The sequence below is a fragment of the Phyllostomus hastatus genome, unplaced genomic scaffold (assembly GCF_019186645.2).
Source record: "Phyllostomus hastatus isolate PE091 unplaced genomic scaffold, TTU_PhHast_1.1 phas_contig_86, whole genome shotgun sequence".
NCBI lineage: Eukaryota > Metazoa > Chordata > Mammalia > Chiroptera > Phyllostomidae > Phyllostomus > Phyllostomus hastatus.
This window is the reverse complement of record NW_025333977.1, coordinates 6,752,966-6,767,214: the sequence shown is the minus strand read 5'-3', so window position 1 is coordinate 6,767,214 and position 14,249 is coordinate 6,752,966. Positions and strand designations below refer to the sequence as shown.

Genomic DNA, 14,249 nt, shown 5'->3' with positions numbered 1-14,249 from the left:
TGGGAACTCAAGAGTTGGACAATTTTAGTTTTAGGTAAGAGTTAATAAGCTTTTAGGTAATAGTTAACACATGTACAAAGCTATTGTTTCAGAAATTGAAGGTTGACCCACCCTGACTCCAGGAGACTACAAGCCGTTTAACCTTTGTGCTTTAGAAGAGGCCATAAAGTAATCGTGATGGTATCTGAGTCATTGTGTTCCAGCAAGAGACATCTCGCCACCCAGGACACAGATAAAGAAAACTGCCCAGGACACAGGACACAGGACCCAAATAGAAAGTTACTAGTTAATGGATAAAAGGATGCTAGAGAAATTGCCAGACTGCAGCTCTTATCTGATTAACCTCTTTCCTGAGTTCTAAATCTCTTACCTACATTTTTTCTTCCTCATAAAAAGGCTGGCTTGAAAGGAAATGTAAGACAGTGTGTTAAGGTACATAATTCATTGTCTTCTTGGATCGCTGGCCATCTGAGTAACGCACTATAAAAATTCAACCCCTGTCTTTGTGATTGGTTCTGGTGAAGGCAGAACACACACTGGCTTTTCCGGTTTCAATACGATCAGTTCTAGATATGCCAACAAATGGTCCCAAACTTAAAGTCATCTTAAAAGATGAAAATTCACACACCTTCTTTGTCTTTCTGCTGTTTTGTTGCTTATGGGTTTTGAATGTAAATTTAATACAAATTTGACTTGGATTCTTGACCTTGGTTAAATTGCAATTAATAGATGTAAATTTTTAAAAATATATTTTCTGTTGTCACACAATAAAGATGGCTACTTTATAATAGAATGTAAAGTGAATGAATAAATAAATACATTTTGAAAGACTATATATGAATTATTAATCAGTTAGAAGAATCCCTTATTTTGACATAAGGGTAAGTTTAGATTCAGAGGTACAATAATGGACAGAATAGACATGGTTTTTACATTTATAGACTTCATAGTTTACTTTGACAAGCCAAAGTAAAAATAATATAGTTCTATAAATGATAAAATAACCATCTGTGACTCACAATTTAACTAAAGTGTCAGAATTGTGCATTAGAGTTGACTGTGCAACTCAAAAGAAAAAAATTGTTACTACTCATTACCTTCCATTTTCCACTGGAGACTGAAGGAAAGGTAAAAAAATGATCATGGTGAATTTCTCTATTTGATGTAACATATCATGACATTAGATTGGGAAGTATAGTACATTTTTTTTTGGTGAGTCATTAATATGGAATTACCACTTCCATCATCCTTCTTGGGAAAGTCTTAACTTTGCAGAACTTTTGTCACAATTATTTTGCTGCTACAAATTTTCCAAAAATAAACCTGTATTGTAATTGTAAACCTGTATTGTCTCATGTTACAAATACATAGAAAAAGTATGTTCTCTGCATGCTTGTGATTAGTTATGCATATTATGATATAGCATAAAATGAAATATTTAATTTAAGAAAATAATCTATAGAATATATGTAATGACATGAGAAATGCTCATATATAAGTATGCTATGAAACAGAGCATAATGAACTATTTTGTATGATTTTATAATCTTTCCATATACCTATACTTATATCATGTTTACTAAAAAGCTATTAATATTGATTATATTTTAAGAATATATAATCAAGATTGTTTCTTCCTTTTGCTCATGTGTATTTTCTAAATTCATAACTTCCATGAATTCCAACTATCTTAATAAACCTAGTTTGATGCCAATGAGAAGATCTTAAAAGAGAACAGAATAGAATTACTTACCCTAGTCCCAGTAGCTGACAAACATCATTGGAAATTGGGTTGGTCCAGTTCTCGGCACAAGCTCCATGCCACACACTTTGGATTCTGAACTGCACCAAACCACTGTTTTTCAGCGTCCCATTGAAAAGACGCACTAAAGAGATTAGACACAAGGTCATTTTGACTTGAGACAATAAAAGTAAATGATGGACTCTTAACTACAATGTGCGATGTTCTTAACATTTAGAGTTTAGAGATTGATTGTAACTTTTCATAAGAGTATGTTGGAAGGCCCATATGGAAAGCATAAATTTTGTGAAATTGATTTTTCTCTTTCTATAAAATTGGAAATGGTATCCCTCCCCTCTCTAAAAATAAATAAATAAAATCTTTAAAAAAAAAGGAATAAAAAGCCCTGGCTTGCGTAGCTCAGTGGATTGAGCGTGGGCTGGGAACCAAAGTGTCCCAGGTTCGATTCCCAGCCAGAGTACATTCCTGGGTTGCAGGCCATAACCCCCAGCAACCGCGCATTGATGTTTCTCTCTCTCTCTCTCTCTCTCTCTCTCTCCCCCTCCCTCCCTCCCCCCCTCTCTAAAAATAAATAAATAAAATCTTTAAAAAAATTGGAAAAGGTAGAGATATGTAAGTTCATCATATATAATATGGAAAATAAACAGAAAGTAAGACTATTTGGGAAGAGCATATCTTATAAGCCTGGTCTCGAAAAGAAGGAAAACATACACAGGCATAACTTTAGGCAATTTTTTCCTACTTCTTTCTCCAGAAACCATTTTCTTTGCATATGTTCTTTTGCAGTTTGGTATCCATCATCTTTCTCACCATCTTACAATCATTTTGGATAGAGTTAGGGCCATTAGTGGCTAGGTAGCGCCTAGGCCAAGCTAAGCTAGTTTATCAAATGGGAAAAACATCTCTAATCATAGTTTTACCCACAAACACCATACTTTAATTCTGTAAGTGAATGCTGTTGTTCACTATTTTTTCCTATTATGAGAAGAGTAAGAGCTTTGACTTTAGGATTGGATAAACTTTTGTTGAAACACACCTCTAGCCCTTAGTGTGAGATCTTTGGCAGCCACCTAACTTTTCCAAGCCTCAGTTTTCTCATGGCTAAAACTGAGCTATTTCTTGTTATGTTAAGATTGTTTTACAGGACTTAGTTACAGTGCCTGGCATAGAATTAGTAGTATTAGATGTTAGCTTAGAAACAAAAGTAAGGCCTAATAAAAATAGCCATTACTCATGATATTTTTTATCCTCATCTAGGACAATTTTTTCATTGCTTAGAGAGAGAGAGAGAGAGAGAGAGTGAGAGAGAGAGATATCAATGTGAGCAAGAAACCGATGGTTGTCTTCTCATATGTGCCCCACATGGGGATTGAACTTGTAACTTGGGTGTGTGCCCTGACTAGGAATCAAACTCAAAACCTGTCAGTTTACAGACTGAGCCACACTGTCCAGGGCCAATACTCATGATATCATAGAGGCCTGGAATGGGACCGGACTCACTTAAAGACTCAAGACAGAAAGAGTAGGAGATAATGAAGAAACAAGAATGCAAAGAACCAAGTATAAGAAAATCAGTTATAAACAAAGATGAGGGTACCTCTACATGTAGGCAAAACTCTCAGTATGATAATTAATAAGAGTGGTGTCCAAGTGCCTGGTGCGGGCTATCATCTTTCTGTGGTATTTTATACTTTCTACCTAAATATGGGCTGTCCTAGACTTAAAGTTATTAAGTGTAGTAAATTTAAACAAAAGATAGATAATTGAGGCCTGCCTTTTAACTTTTCTGTTAACTAGAATGGGGATAGAGATGCTGAAATCCCTAGAAGATGTTTATGCCCCAAAGCATCAAAACATGTCCTAAGAAACACATTTATAAGCTTATTTTAACATTTGCAGAATCCAAATTTTAAAGCAGTAAAAATATATTCCTAAAGGTAAAACATACCACAGTGTGCTTCATCTGAGCCGTCCGTACAGTGTGGAAGGCTGTCACAGAGATTGCCCAGGGGGATGCACTCTCCACTCTTACACTGGAAGCTGTCTTCCTTGCAGGGCTCTATGGGGAAGGAGTAGTTATTTTATAGGATAAAGAAATGACAAATAGATGGTTGTGGAGAATCTATCCCATGTCCATTCCTTAAAAAATCAACAAGCTCTTTAAAAGCAGCACATGGTCGCACTAGCTTTGCTATTAAATAAGGCGGCACACTTAGTTGCTCAGAATGCCTGGGAAATAGCAATGTCAGACCCAGAGATATGACTTGAGAAGAGCATGGATAAAACCTTAAGCATCTGTTTTGTAGAAGAACATGGGTCATGACACACCCCTCTCTCACAATCTTTGCTAGTGTTTCTTTAATACACTCCTCCACCCTAAAATGAACATACAAGCAGCAACCAATGGAGTGTTACACAAGTGTAGAAAGAGCTTTTGGTTTCACCAACAAAAAGCATACCTCCAAATCTTTATTAAATAGAAGTGTGGAGGTTGCCTTTTGGTGGGACCAAAGTTGGACCAGGCTGAAAACAGTGAACTCATTTAAGGTGTAGCCAGGTGAGAAAAAGTAGTCACAAAGAAATGGAAACTTTACAATAATGAATTTGAAAGGAATTTGGGGATCGGGGTCCAAACTACTAAAGCAGGGTTCGGGTCACGGAACGTGCTTGGCACATGAAGAAATAGAAGGAAAATGAAGAGGCTGGACAAGGAAGGAACTAAGAAGATCTGGAGGCAGGTGGTGGTTTCCAGAGTTTGAGTTGTGTAAAGAGAGACCTACTGGAACTATTCCTTGTTTGAATTTGAAGGGAGTAGGCGCTGCTGTTTTCTGGAATTGTTTGTTTGTTCTTAAGGGGGCAACCCTCATCTGATAGAGAGAGAGGGTGTGCTTCCCTCAAGATATTTTCTAAGTATGCCTCAGAAAGGAGAGCTATGTGGGATTCGGGCCCCTGAGAAGGGAGATGGTGGTCAGGTGTGGAGCGGCCTGATGCCCCCTTCCCCATGTAGCACGTGGGCAACCATAATGAAGAAGCAAAAGTACTTGATAAAAATAAGGAATAGGTAAACTTTGATTTTGAAAGCTATTAGCAAAAGCGAACCATAAACTATTATATTGTTTTCAAGGAGACAATTCAGGTTAAAATGGTTTCAGAATTAAATTGTACTAATCTCCACAGACTTTCTCAATGTATGACAACCAAATGCGACAGGACTTGAGAGGAATCATTCTTGTTTTAGAATCTAGATGGTAGCCCAAACCTGGGAGCAGTGGGAATGCTATGACATTCTGAAGAGAGTTACTATAGCCATATTATACTTACAAAAATGTAAAACGGATCCTGCAACTATCAATATCCATTACCCATTTTCAGTTGTTAAAAAAACAGTTACAGTATTTTTTTTCCTAAAAAATAGACTATGTAGCATTCTTGAAGAGGAGTGCTTTCAAGTGGGAGGGGGGAAATGATGCCATCTAGCACAAGGGGTGCGCTAGGCAGCTCCCGACTGAAAGTTTATTGCGTGGCAGAATCACAAGGACTGGGGTTTCCAAGGGACTAGCGCAGGGGCTTTCCAGACTTTTTTCTAGCTGTTGACTGTAGTAAGCAATAAATATTAAACCATACTCTAGGACACACAAACATGTTGTGTGTGTGTTCGTGTGTGTGTGACTAAATATAATACCATCATCCAGGTGGTAACGATGGTATTCCAATACCATCTGTTCCAATCTGTCCTGGGAGGGGGCACCCTCCCACTGTCCCCATCTAATTCCATTCTGTACCAAGGAATGCTGCACAAAAACAAATAAGTTGATTTCATGCCCACTCTTGAAAAATACCAGACTGAACTGAAGTACAGTGAAAAAACTCATGGGAGATGGTGACTTTAGTTTCCTAAAGTTTGTGGGCAGATAGCTGTGTAAATAAAGATGATATTCACTTCCCATGTAATGAATTCAGGAGTCAGAAGGTTGGTTGGAACTATTCCTGACGGTGGTTAAGGCTAGGAAAGAGGGTGGTGGTGGAAACAACCTGCATTTATCTATGAGTTGGGCAGTTGCATGAGTTTCCATTTGGCCAATGGACACCAGAAATTACAATTGAGTGACAGTATCCTGACAGACAAGCAGGTTCTAGCACAAAGATGTGGCAGGATGGGGTCTGGGGTGGGGATTAGGAGCTGTGTCAGGTTCTAAGGAATCATCTAGGAAGAGTATTACCCATGCCTGCAGTGAGGACGACCTGGGGAACAGTGTGTGGGGGGTGGGGGGAGAGGAACGCTCCCCAAAACCCACAACTCTGTCCTACAAAGGAGCCAGCATTTGGCTGGGAGCCACAGTTAACCAAAAGAAAATTACAGTGATTATAGATTTTTGTTTCCTGTCTGCTGCTCCCCCAATACTGGAGATATGTATAGGAAAATTGAAGGAAAAGAAAGTGAAAAATGAGTCAAAGACAATATATCTATTTTGCTCTATCTTAAGTTATTGGGCTAAGATGTGCCTGAGTTGAGTGATTTAAAAAAAAACAACCTTTGAATTACATGATATTAAAGTTTGATGCTATATTTAACACTGCATTTTAATATCTAAAAATGAGATTTAACTACCCAGTTAAGAAAATTTAATACCTCTGAAATAACTGACAAAGTGAAGAGATCTTCCTGACATATTCAGGGGCAAAAAGGGAAATTTGAAATAAAGTAGATGGAGAAAAATAAAAGTTTTTTTGGTTTATACTCTCATTGAGTTCATTCTGTAAATTGAATATGCAATATACTAGCTTCAATACTTATAAAGCCCAGGGCTTGATAAAATGCTAGTCACAAAGTAGAAAATCCTTAGATATTTGTTAAATGTTCAGTGAATTGATTCATGTTAAATGAATGACATGCCTCCAAAGTTGATACATGCTGGGGGAAGGGGACTACAAGGGGACTAAATGGTAATGGAAAAAACACAATAAAAATTAAACAAAAAATCGGTATAAGCCTTAGTGATAGAGTTGACACAATATAAAGCAATCTTTGAAAGTATGATTTAAAGAAATACATTTTAAGTTAGGCAATTTACGGGCTAATGATCACTCCACTGATTTGAAAAAAATAGGCATTGATTCTATTATCTTTATGAAAATAAAATTCATTATTTGAATTCAAATTATGGTTTTAAACCATGGGTTTAGTAATCTTGTGACCTTGGTTTGATCTACAATTTAGCCATTTCCTTTTACCTATTTTTTGACCTTGGACAAATTAATTAGCTTTTCTGAGAATCAGTTTCCTTGACTCTCAAATGGGTACAACTATTATTTATGTCTTAGGTATACCATGAGAGTAAGTTGAAAAATTAAAATGTACTGCATAAGAAATGAAGTAGCCAAGGAACCTACACACATGACCCATGGACATGAACAATGGTATGGAGATTCATTGAGGGAATGCGCAGTGCTGGGTGGTAGGGGGCAAAGGGGGAAAATTGGGACAACTGTAATAGCATAATCAATAAAGTATAATTACAAATTAAAATGTAGTTAGTATAGGCATATGAATACATTGAATGCTCAGTAAGTAGTATTCTTAACAGCAAAAATAGTAACATTTAAAAATTCTGCTTTTCACTGATAATTTTAAGTTCACCTTTCTTCTTCCATGGACCAGCTCTGTTCTGTTCTTCTCCAGGTAACCGTATGAACAACAAGAAATCATACTTAATCCATTCCTCTGGGTATCTTACAACAATAATTAGAGCTATTCGTATAGTTTATTTTCAACTTTGAAAAATTTTATATTTCTTCAATCCAATTCTTAGTTATCTTAATGAAAAAATATTTTAAGGAAGACATGGCCTGTTCATTATTTCTAGAAATCCTTGCCCCATGAGAGAAGTAGGCTACATATATCAAATGTAATACTATTAAGGGAGTTCTTGAAAATGTAATTATCAATTTGTTTCACAAATACATATTTTAACCAGATTAGTGAGATGATAAATGGGCAAAGAAAACTAAGTATTCTACAGGCAAACATCAATATTTTAACTAACTTTGTATTTTATCTTTCTCGTATTAATTTTCCTGTAGAAAACAGAAGGCTTGAAACTAGGTATACACATATTTGTATTTATATATTCTATTTAAAATCTATACTTTAACATGTATTATATTTATTTAAAAAGTTGGCAGCCTAATTAAATATCTTTCATTAAATATCTTTATATACTAATAGAATATTAGTCACCACTAGTTATTTTTAAAATACATCATTACTTTGTTTTCATAGTTTATTGAAATCATTATGTAAAAATGAGTTCTCAATGCCAATAATTTAATCATAAATAAATTTATTGATAATTTTACTCTTTTACTAGTGTAGTCAAGTTGTATTTAAATGGAAAAGCACAAACTTTTTGAATGGAAATTTCAATATCTGAATTAAAATATGAATGAAAACATATATAAAGATTTGAAAATTATAATTCATTTTTGTGCTCTCATGAAAGCTGTTAAGGTTATATTCTAGGAATTTAGAAAAATTAACTTATTTCTGTTAGAGGAATGCATTGAATAAAAAAATGCTGAATGGGATAAAATGGTCTGTTGTTGCTGAACTGACTAGAAATTATAACTTCTGAGAAGATGTATCTGAAACTTCTGAAACTCTTTCAAAATTTTCTTTACATGCATGAACTGTAACTTCTGAAACTCTTTCAAAATTTTCTTTACATGCATGAACTGTATTCTCCTTCTTTGCAACAACATATAGCAGTTCAGCTTCATCAAAAAGTCTTTAATCCTAAAGTTTTAGTCTCTGCAGCCTCTGAAATCTTATTTCTGATGGTCTTATGTTCATAGTGAGAAAGAGAAAAAGAAATATTGCAAAGAACTGAACTTCCCCATCTACCTTTTTATGAAGTCTCCAATAGCCTGGCCTCATTTAGTCAACATATGCTTGGTTTTAAATGGAACCGAATTGATCTCTAAGGCACATGCTACACAATCTAGGGAGAGCTCTACACCTCTGAATGTAATCAACTGCCACTTCCACAGTTGCCTGGTAAGCACCACTGAATTCCAAATGAAGACTCTCAATATCAGCAAAGAGCAATAAGGACACATTTATAGGAGATCAATCTTAATAAATCTGCATTTCATACATTCTAGTTGAATGTGCCTGGCAATGTTAAAAATAGGATTAAAAAAAAGGAGAAACCAAAATGTGCTATATAATTCTTTTACATTTCAATTAAAGGCTTTGGAAGTTGTTCCCAAAACATCTCAGAAGATAAATGAAGCACGTAAATGCTGAACAGTTATGATATCCCTTTTATACCTCTTCTGAACTGACCATCAAAGCAGAGCACCAATATAAACAGATACGTGTGCCCAGCCTCTCTTTCCATTACCAGCTTGATTATCTGCCTCTGCCAATTCCCTGTTTCTGTAATTGCTTTTCTGCATTTTGGTGTTAAACATCTCTCTGGGAGAAGGCTGTGCTGATCATGACTCAGTCACTCAATTTTCTGCTCCCCAGCAGCATCTGTCCTGTGTCCAGGAGGACAAAGTGACAGTCATGGAAGATTCCACTCTAACCTCAATCAGGGTATTTTCTCTAAATGATGTACGTCCTAAATAACATCATCATAGCAGTTGAAATCTAGTGAAAGGGTGAACAAGTATAAACAACCTCAACACTGGAAATCTGGAATCTGTTTTGTGTTGGAAGTAATAGATTATGCTCCTCTGGCTTTTTTCTTGAACAGAAATGGCTTATAATATTTTTTTCAAAATCTTTGGTGGTGTTGTATTTATCTTATTATAAGATTCTGGTTAAAAACCCATAGCTGTAATATTTTTAATGCAAGAGATCTGTTGCTGTCCCCCTTTTCACAACCTATTATTTTTCCACTTCTTCCCTCCTTCTTCATTTATAATTTAAAATATGGGTTTAAAAATTTACCATTTCTCTAAAATTTTGTTTCAAGATGTTTTCTCTTTTGCAGGTGGTAGAATGCCCAATAATCACTTACTTGGCTTTGTGAATGAATTTACCCACTTAGTAGTTAGAGCTACTAGCTTTTATAGTTCAGTTGGTTTTAATGTTCATCTCTACTTTTTAAAAAATATAATACTTTTTAAAAAAGTTCTTTCCAGGAAACTATCCTTGGAAAAAAGTTGGGAGACTCTTGCCTCCAGTAGAACAGGTATTAGGTATTTGCTTGCTCTATTTTGAGGTACTTTGGAGAATGGAGCACATACTTGTATTGCATTCAGATATGAATGATATTGATGCCTACACATTTTTATTATAGCAGTTTCTCCTCCAAAACAGAAATATCATTCTGCTGTGTTCAAATAGTCATCATGAAATGAGCAATATGTAAAGCTTGTCTGATTTTTAAAACTTTCAAAGATGATATTTTTCTGTGTAGGAATTTGGCCCAAATTTTCCTCTTGAAATTTAAAATTTCAACAGGGAAGTTATAATACTGATTTGTGCTAAATAATGTTTTACAGCCAACAATACATCTTCCCTGGTAGTTTTGATTGTTTTTTTCCCTTTGAAAATGCCTATTATTTTGAAATTGTGGCCTTGTGTTTTTCCTGCACACCAGTACATACTCTCATAATTGTTAAGCTTTTCTGTTCAGGGCAAGGACGGATAAGATATGGGTCATTTCCATGTTTGCTACAAAGCTGAAAGTATACAACTTTCTGTGACACAATTAAAGGTCTCAGCCAGTGGTGAGTGGAGGAGCAGGTAATTGCACAGGATAGATCTGGGATTGGATAATAGGCCGGATGAGGATCAGAGCTCCACCCTTCCTCTTTTCTAGACATTTTAAGTAAAAAACTGACCACAATCTCCCCTGGAAGGGAAAGATAGGTGGAGGAAGTATCCTGTATTCTGTCTTTCTGACATATTTGCATCTGGAGAGAAGCACAGGTGTGGGCAGTAGCATAAGAAAAATTGTAGTCGAGGAGGAGCAGCAAGTGAGAAAAAGTTCTCTGTAGATTGTTGAATGCAGATAGTTATACCATGGATTAATAAATAGATATAGACATATCCATGATGAGAAGGCAGGAAACAATTTTGCTTCTTCTCCTGCTACTTATGTTATGGATATAATAACAAATAAGGTAAGAAGGTTGTTCGTACCAGCAAAAATCAGCATCAGATTCCTTCATCCTTCATAGAATTGGCTTTACTCTGCTTGTCTCTAAGAAGTTAATGATGTTAATATTTTAATTGGATGTTGTTGGCATTCAAACAGCTCACTTGACTGTCTCCCTGCTGTTCTCTAAAAATGCTCTTGGCAAAGGGAATGTGACAGACAGTCCTCCTTCTGCACAGTGCCAAAACCCCATTTTAATGTTTAAAATGGCTCTCTTCGGTGAATAAAATTCACAACCCTCTCTACACCAGAGAAGTGCAAACAGATCTGTTGAAAAGTGATATAGATTCCTCTTTGAACAAATTCAGGTAATGGTTAAATAGATGTAAAGGGAGGAAGGCAATCTTGGTTAAGATGAGGAAAAATGAGTGTTTTTAGATTGTAGACATTGACACGTCCTATATGGTTTTATCGATTTGCTCCAGGAGTTACAATGCAGTGTGTAATGCCAAGTGCACTTACCTGGAATCCCCAAGCGATAGCCAGTAGTGAAGTTGGCTTTAAAACCCTGTTTTGTCAACTGATTATCAGTGATGAAAAGCACAGTCATTCTGTTGGTGGTTGAGAACACATCCTTTACTGGACCAGGCCCTGTGTACACAGCTGCTCCAAAGGAAAACAAGAAAATCAGCGAGATGATCGATTCTTAGGATCTAGAAGAAAATATACCCTGTTTCTCCATTCCATGCAATGTGCATATTGTATGGAATGTAAATTCTTTTACACTTTGGGCAGTACTGCTTGGAAGCCAACTTTTCTATTGATCTTTTCCGATATTGCTTGAGGTTTCTGTGGCTCTGTAATTTAATGATGAATTAGTCATAACATTATCTGGGTGATTAGCACCACTACTATTCAAGCTCGTGTTATTACAGAAAAAATGATTATTTGGCTGCTTCTAAAGACCATTATAAAACAGTGGAGATTATAATCTCTCTTAGTAGTTTTGTCCAAATTTACTAGACATTTTTTTGTGAGTTGAATCGGTAACCTAATCTGAAGGATAGCTTAATTAGAAATAGATTACATAAACTTAAATGGTGTTTTCAAAATTTTTTTTGCACTAACTCCTTGGTTTTGGGGCTTGCATAAACAATGAAATACTTTTTACTAACAATGAAAGTTTAAGCTAATTACAATACATTCATATTATTAAGAAATTTATATTTTGAAATCTGAAAGCAATTCTGTTTCAAAAATTTTTGTCTACAAATTAGAAAACTGATTTTGTGACCCTTTTAGAATTCTTATTTACTTTTCAATGACTTATGTAAATATAACAGGTGGAATGATTATAAATGATTTTTCTAAGATCATGAGATCACTGAAGTTTTTATTGGAAGGACAATGTAACCAAAAAATGGGAAAACTACCCAAAATGTTTTTATAATTGTACATAAGAAAGTTAAATTTGAAGTTCCTCAGTTCTCTCTAGCACTAACCTCCCAGCCCTGCTGAATCTTCCATTGTATATTTGTACTGTGTGTAGCCCTCAGAATCCTCTCACAGGAGGCTCATAGTCTAGGACTTCCTGGGATTTTGCTGAAGAGACCCATGTTACAGGTAATAGATTAGTATGGCTGTGGAACCCCCTCTGCCACTCTGCCCCTTCATTGCCGAGGAAAGTGCTCTCTGCAGTCCTCACCCGTTGGTCGCAGTGTTCCTATCATTGCTGTCTGACTGTATCAGGTCAGATTGTATAGGAAATGGCTAATACAAGTCCTGAGTCCAGTTAGACAAAACGCCTTTCCTTATACAGTGTGGTGTTCATGCATTCCAGTTGATGCTTTATGTATTTTCATACTTTAATCTATGTCTTAAAAGTTGGTAGTTAGATAAGATATTAGCTATTATACTTGACAAAGATTTTTACTATGTTAACACTCGTTTTATCAGTTTGATATGAAATAATATTTGTTTTGATAGCTACATTTGGACACCTGATGCACACATAACACATAGAAAACTGCACAGCAGTTGTCCTTAGCTCTTAGTCTCTGAGGTGTAGTGCTTATTGTAGGGAGTTAGTCCCGGCTAGTAGGAACTGCTGGCTCAAAAATGTTAATCCTGGTTTGCTAAGAATGCTCAAGAAGAACATTATCCTATCATCCTTGCAACATCTTCCCCCAAATTAAAAGCTCTACATAAAATATGACATGCTACTCTACTGTTTCTTAGTTATAAAAGAGTACATTTATTGAGAAATGCTCTCTCCATCAGTCCAGAGTCTGGAGCTATACAACCTTCACAATATTGAAACTGCAGACTTACCTAAGAGCGAAGAATCATCTCCTTCACCATCTCTGATTTCAACCACATCTGCAATATTTTCTAAGTCAAACTCTTGAAAATGAAGTTGTATATTCTTTCCTTTTTGTGCATTTAAATTCCAAACACCTTAAAAGTAAAAACAACAATATTTATTTTAGAACACATTTGTTTGTATTTTTAAAATTTCACTGTCTTGAGAATTTCAAATTACTTTCAAAGATTTTTTTCCACCTTATGAAAACCAATACTCCACACTCTGATTTTTTCATGTGTGCATGAGAAAATATATTGGTCTAGTCATAAATATTTATAGTAAAGTTTCTATAAAATTTGAAATGATTTAATATTTTAATCAAAGCTTACTAATATTATTTTGTTCCTATGATATTAATTTTATAAATATCAAATATATTAGTATGCTACTTTTATTTTTCATGATTTAATTGAAAGGAAAACGAGGTGATTAAATGCAATTTCTAAGGCAAGAAAACTTTACTATGTCTTTAAGTAATTTTGCCATTATTTAAATATGTTGTTTACTGGTAGTTCATCTTGAAAACAAAACAAAATAAAACAAAACAAAACAAAACAATTAACAGCCTTAGTATCAGTAAACACTTCTTCTTTTTTTATTAGTTCTTTAAACAATTTATTCATTGAAATTTATTGAATTCTGTTCTAGGCTCTTTCCTTGTTGTTGTGTATGTGCTCTCATTCACTTGCAGGTAAGAGCATTTCATCGACATTGTGACTTTCAACTCTTATTTTCTACACTTTTTTGGAGAAATAGAAAAATTTATCTGATTATTTTGTATGTAGATATATGTATCTCAAACTCAACATGCAGTACCTAGAATACAGAATTACCTTCTTCCTAAACTCATTTCTTATTCCTCCTATCTCAGTATAGGGCACTACTCACAGCTGTCTGCACCAGAAACCTCTTCATCTTCCTTCACCTCCTCTCTCCTACCACAGCCAGTCCCTCACCCAGGCCAGCCAACAGTACCTCCTATACCCCTCGATCTCACTTACTTCTGAGT

At 35.3% G+C, this 14,249-nt stretch overlaps 1 protein-coding gene across 1 annotated transcript in view; it reads right to left on the bottom strand.

Annotated features, from left to right (window-relative positions):
- Positions 1 to 14,249, bottom strand: part of TMPRSS15 (transmembrane serine protease 15) — a 115,707-nt gene that overhangs the window by 37,273 nt on the left and 64,185 nt on the right. The window contains exons 15-18 of the mRNA XM_045851784.1: positions 13,207 to 13,332; positions 11,398 to 11,538; positions 3,711 to 3,821; positions 1,754 to 1,886 (exon numbers count right to left, since the gene is read on the bottom strand). Of these exons, the coding sequence (XP_045707740.1) occupies positions 1,754 to 1,886; positions 3,711 to 3,821; positions 11,398 to 11,538; positions 13,207 to 13,332 (511 nt within the window). The remainder of the gene's footprint in view (positions 1 to 1,753; positions 1,887 to 3,710; positions 3,822 to 11,397; positions 11,539 to 13,206; positions 13,333 to 14,249) is intronic.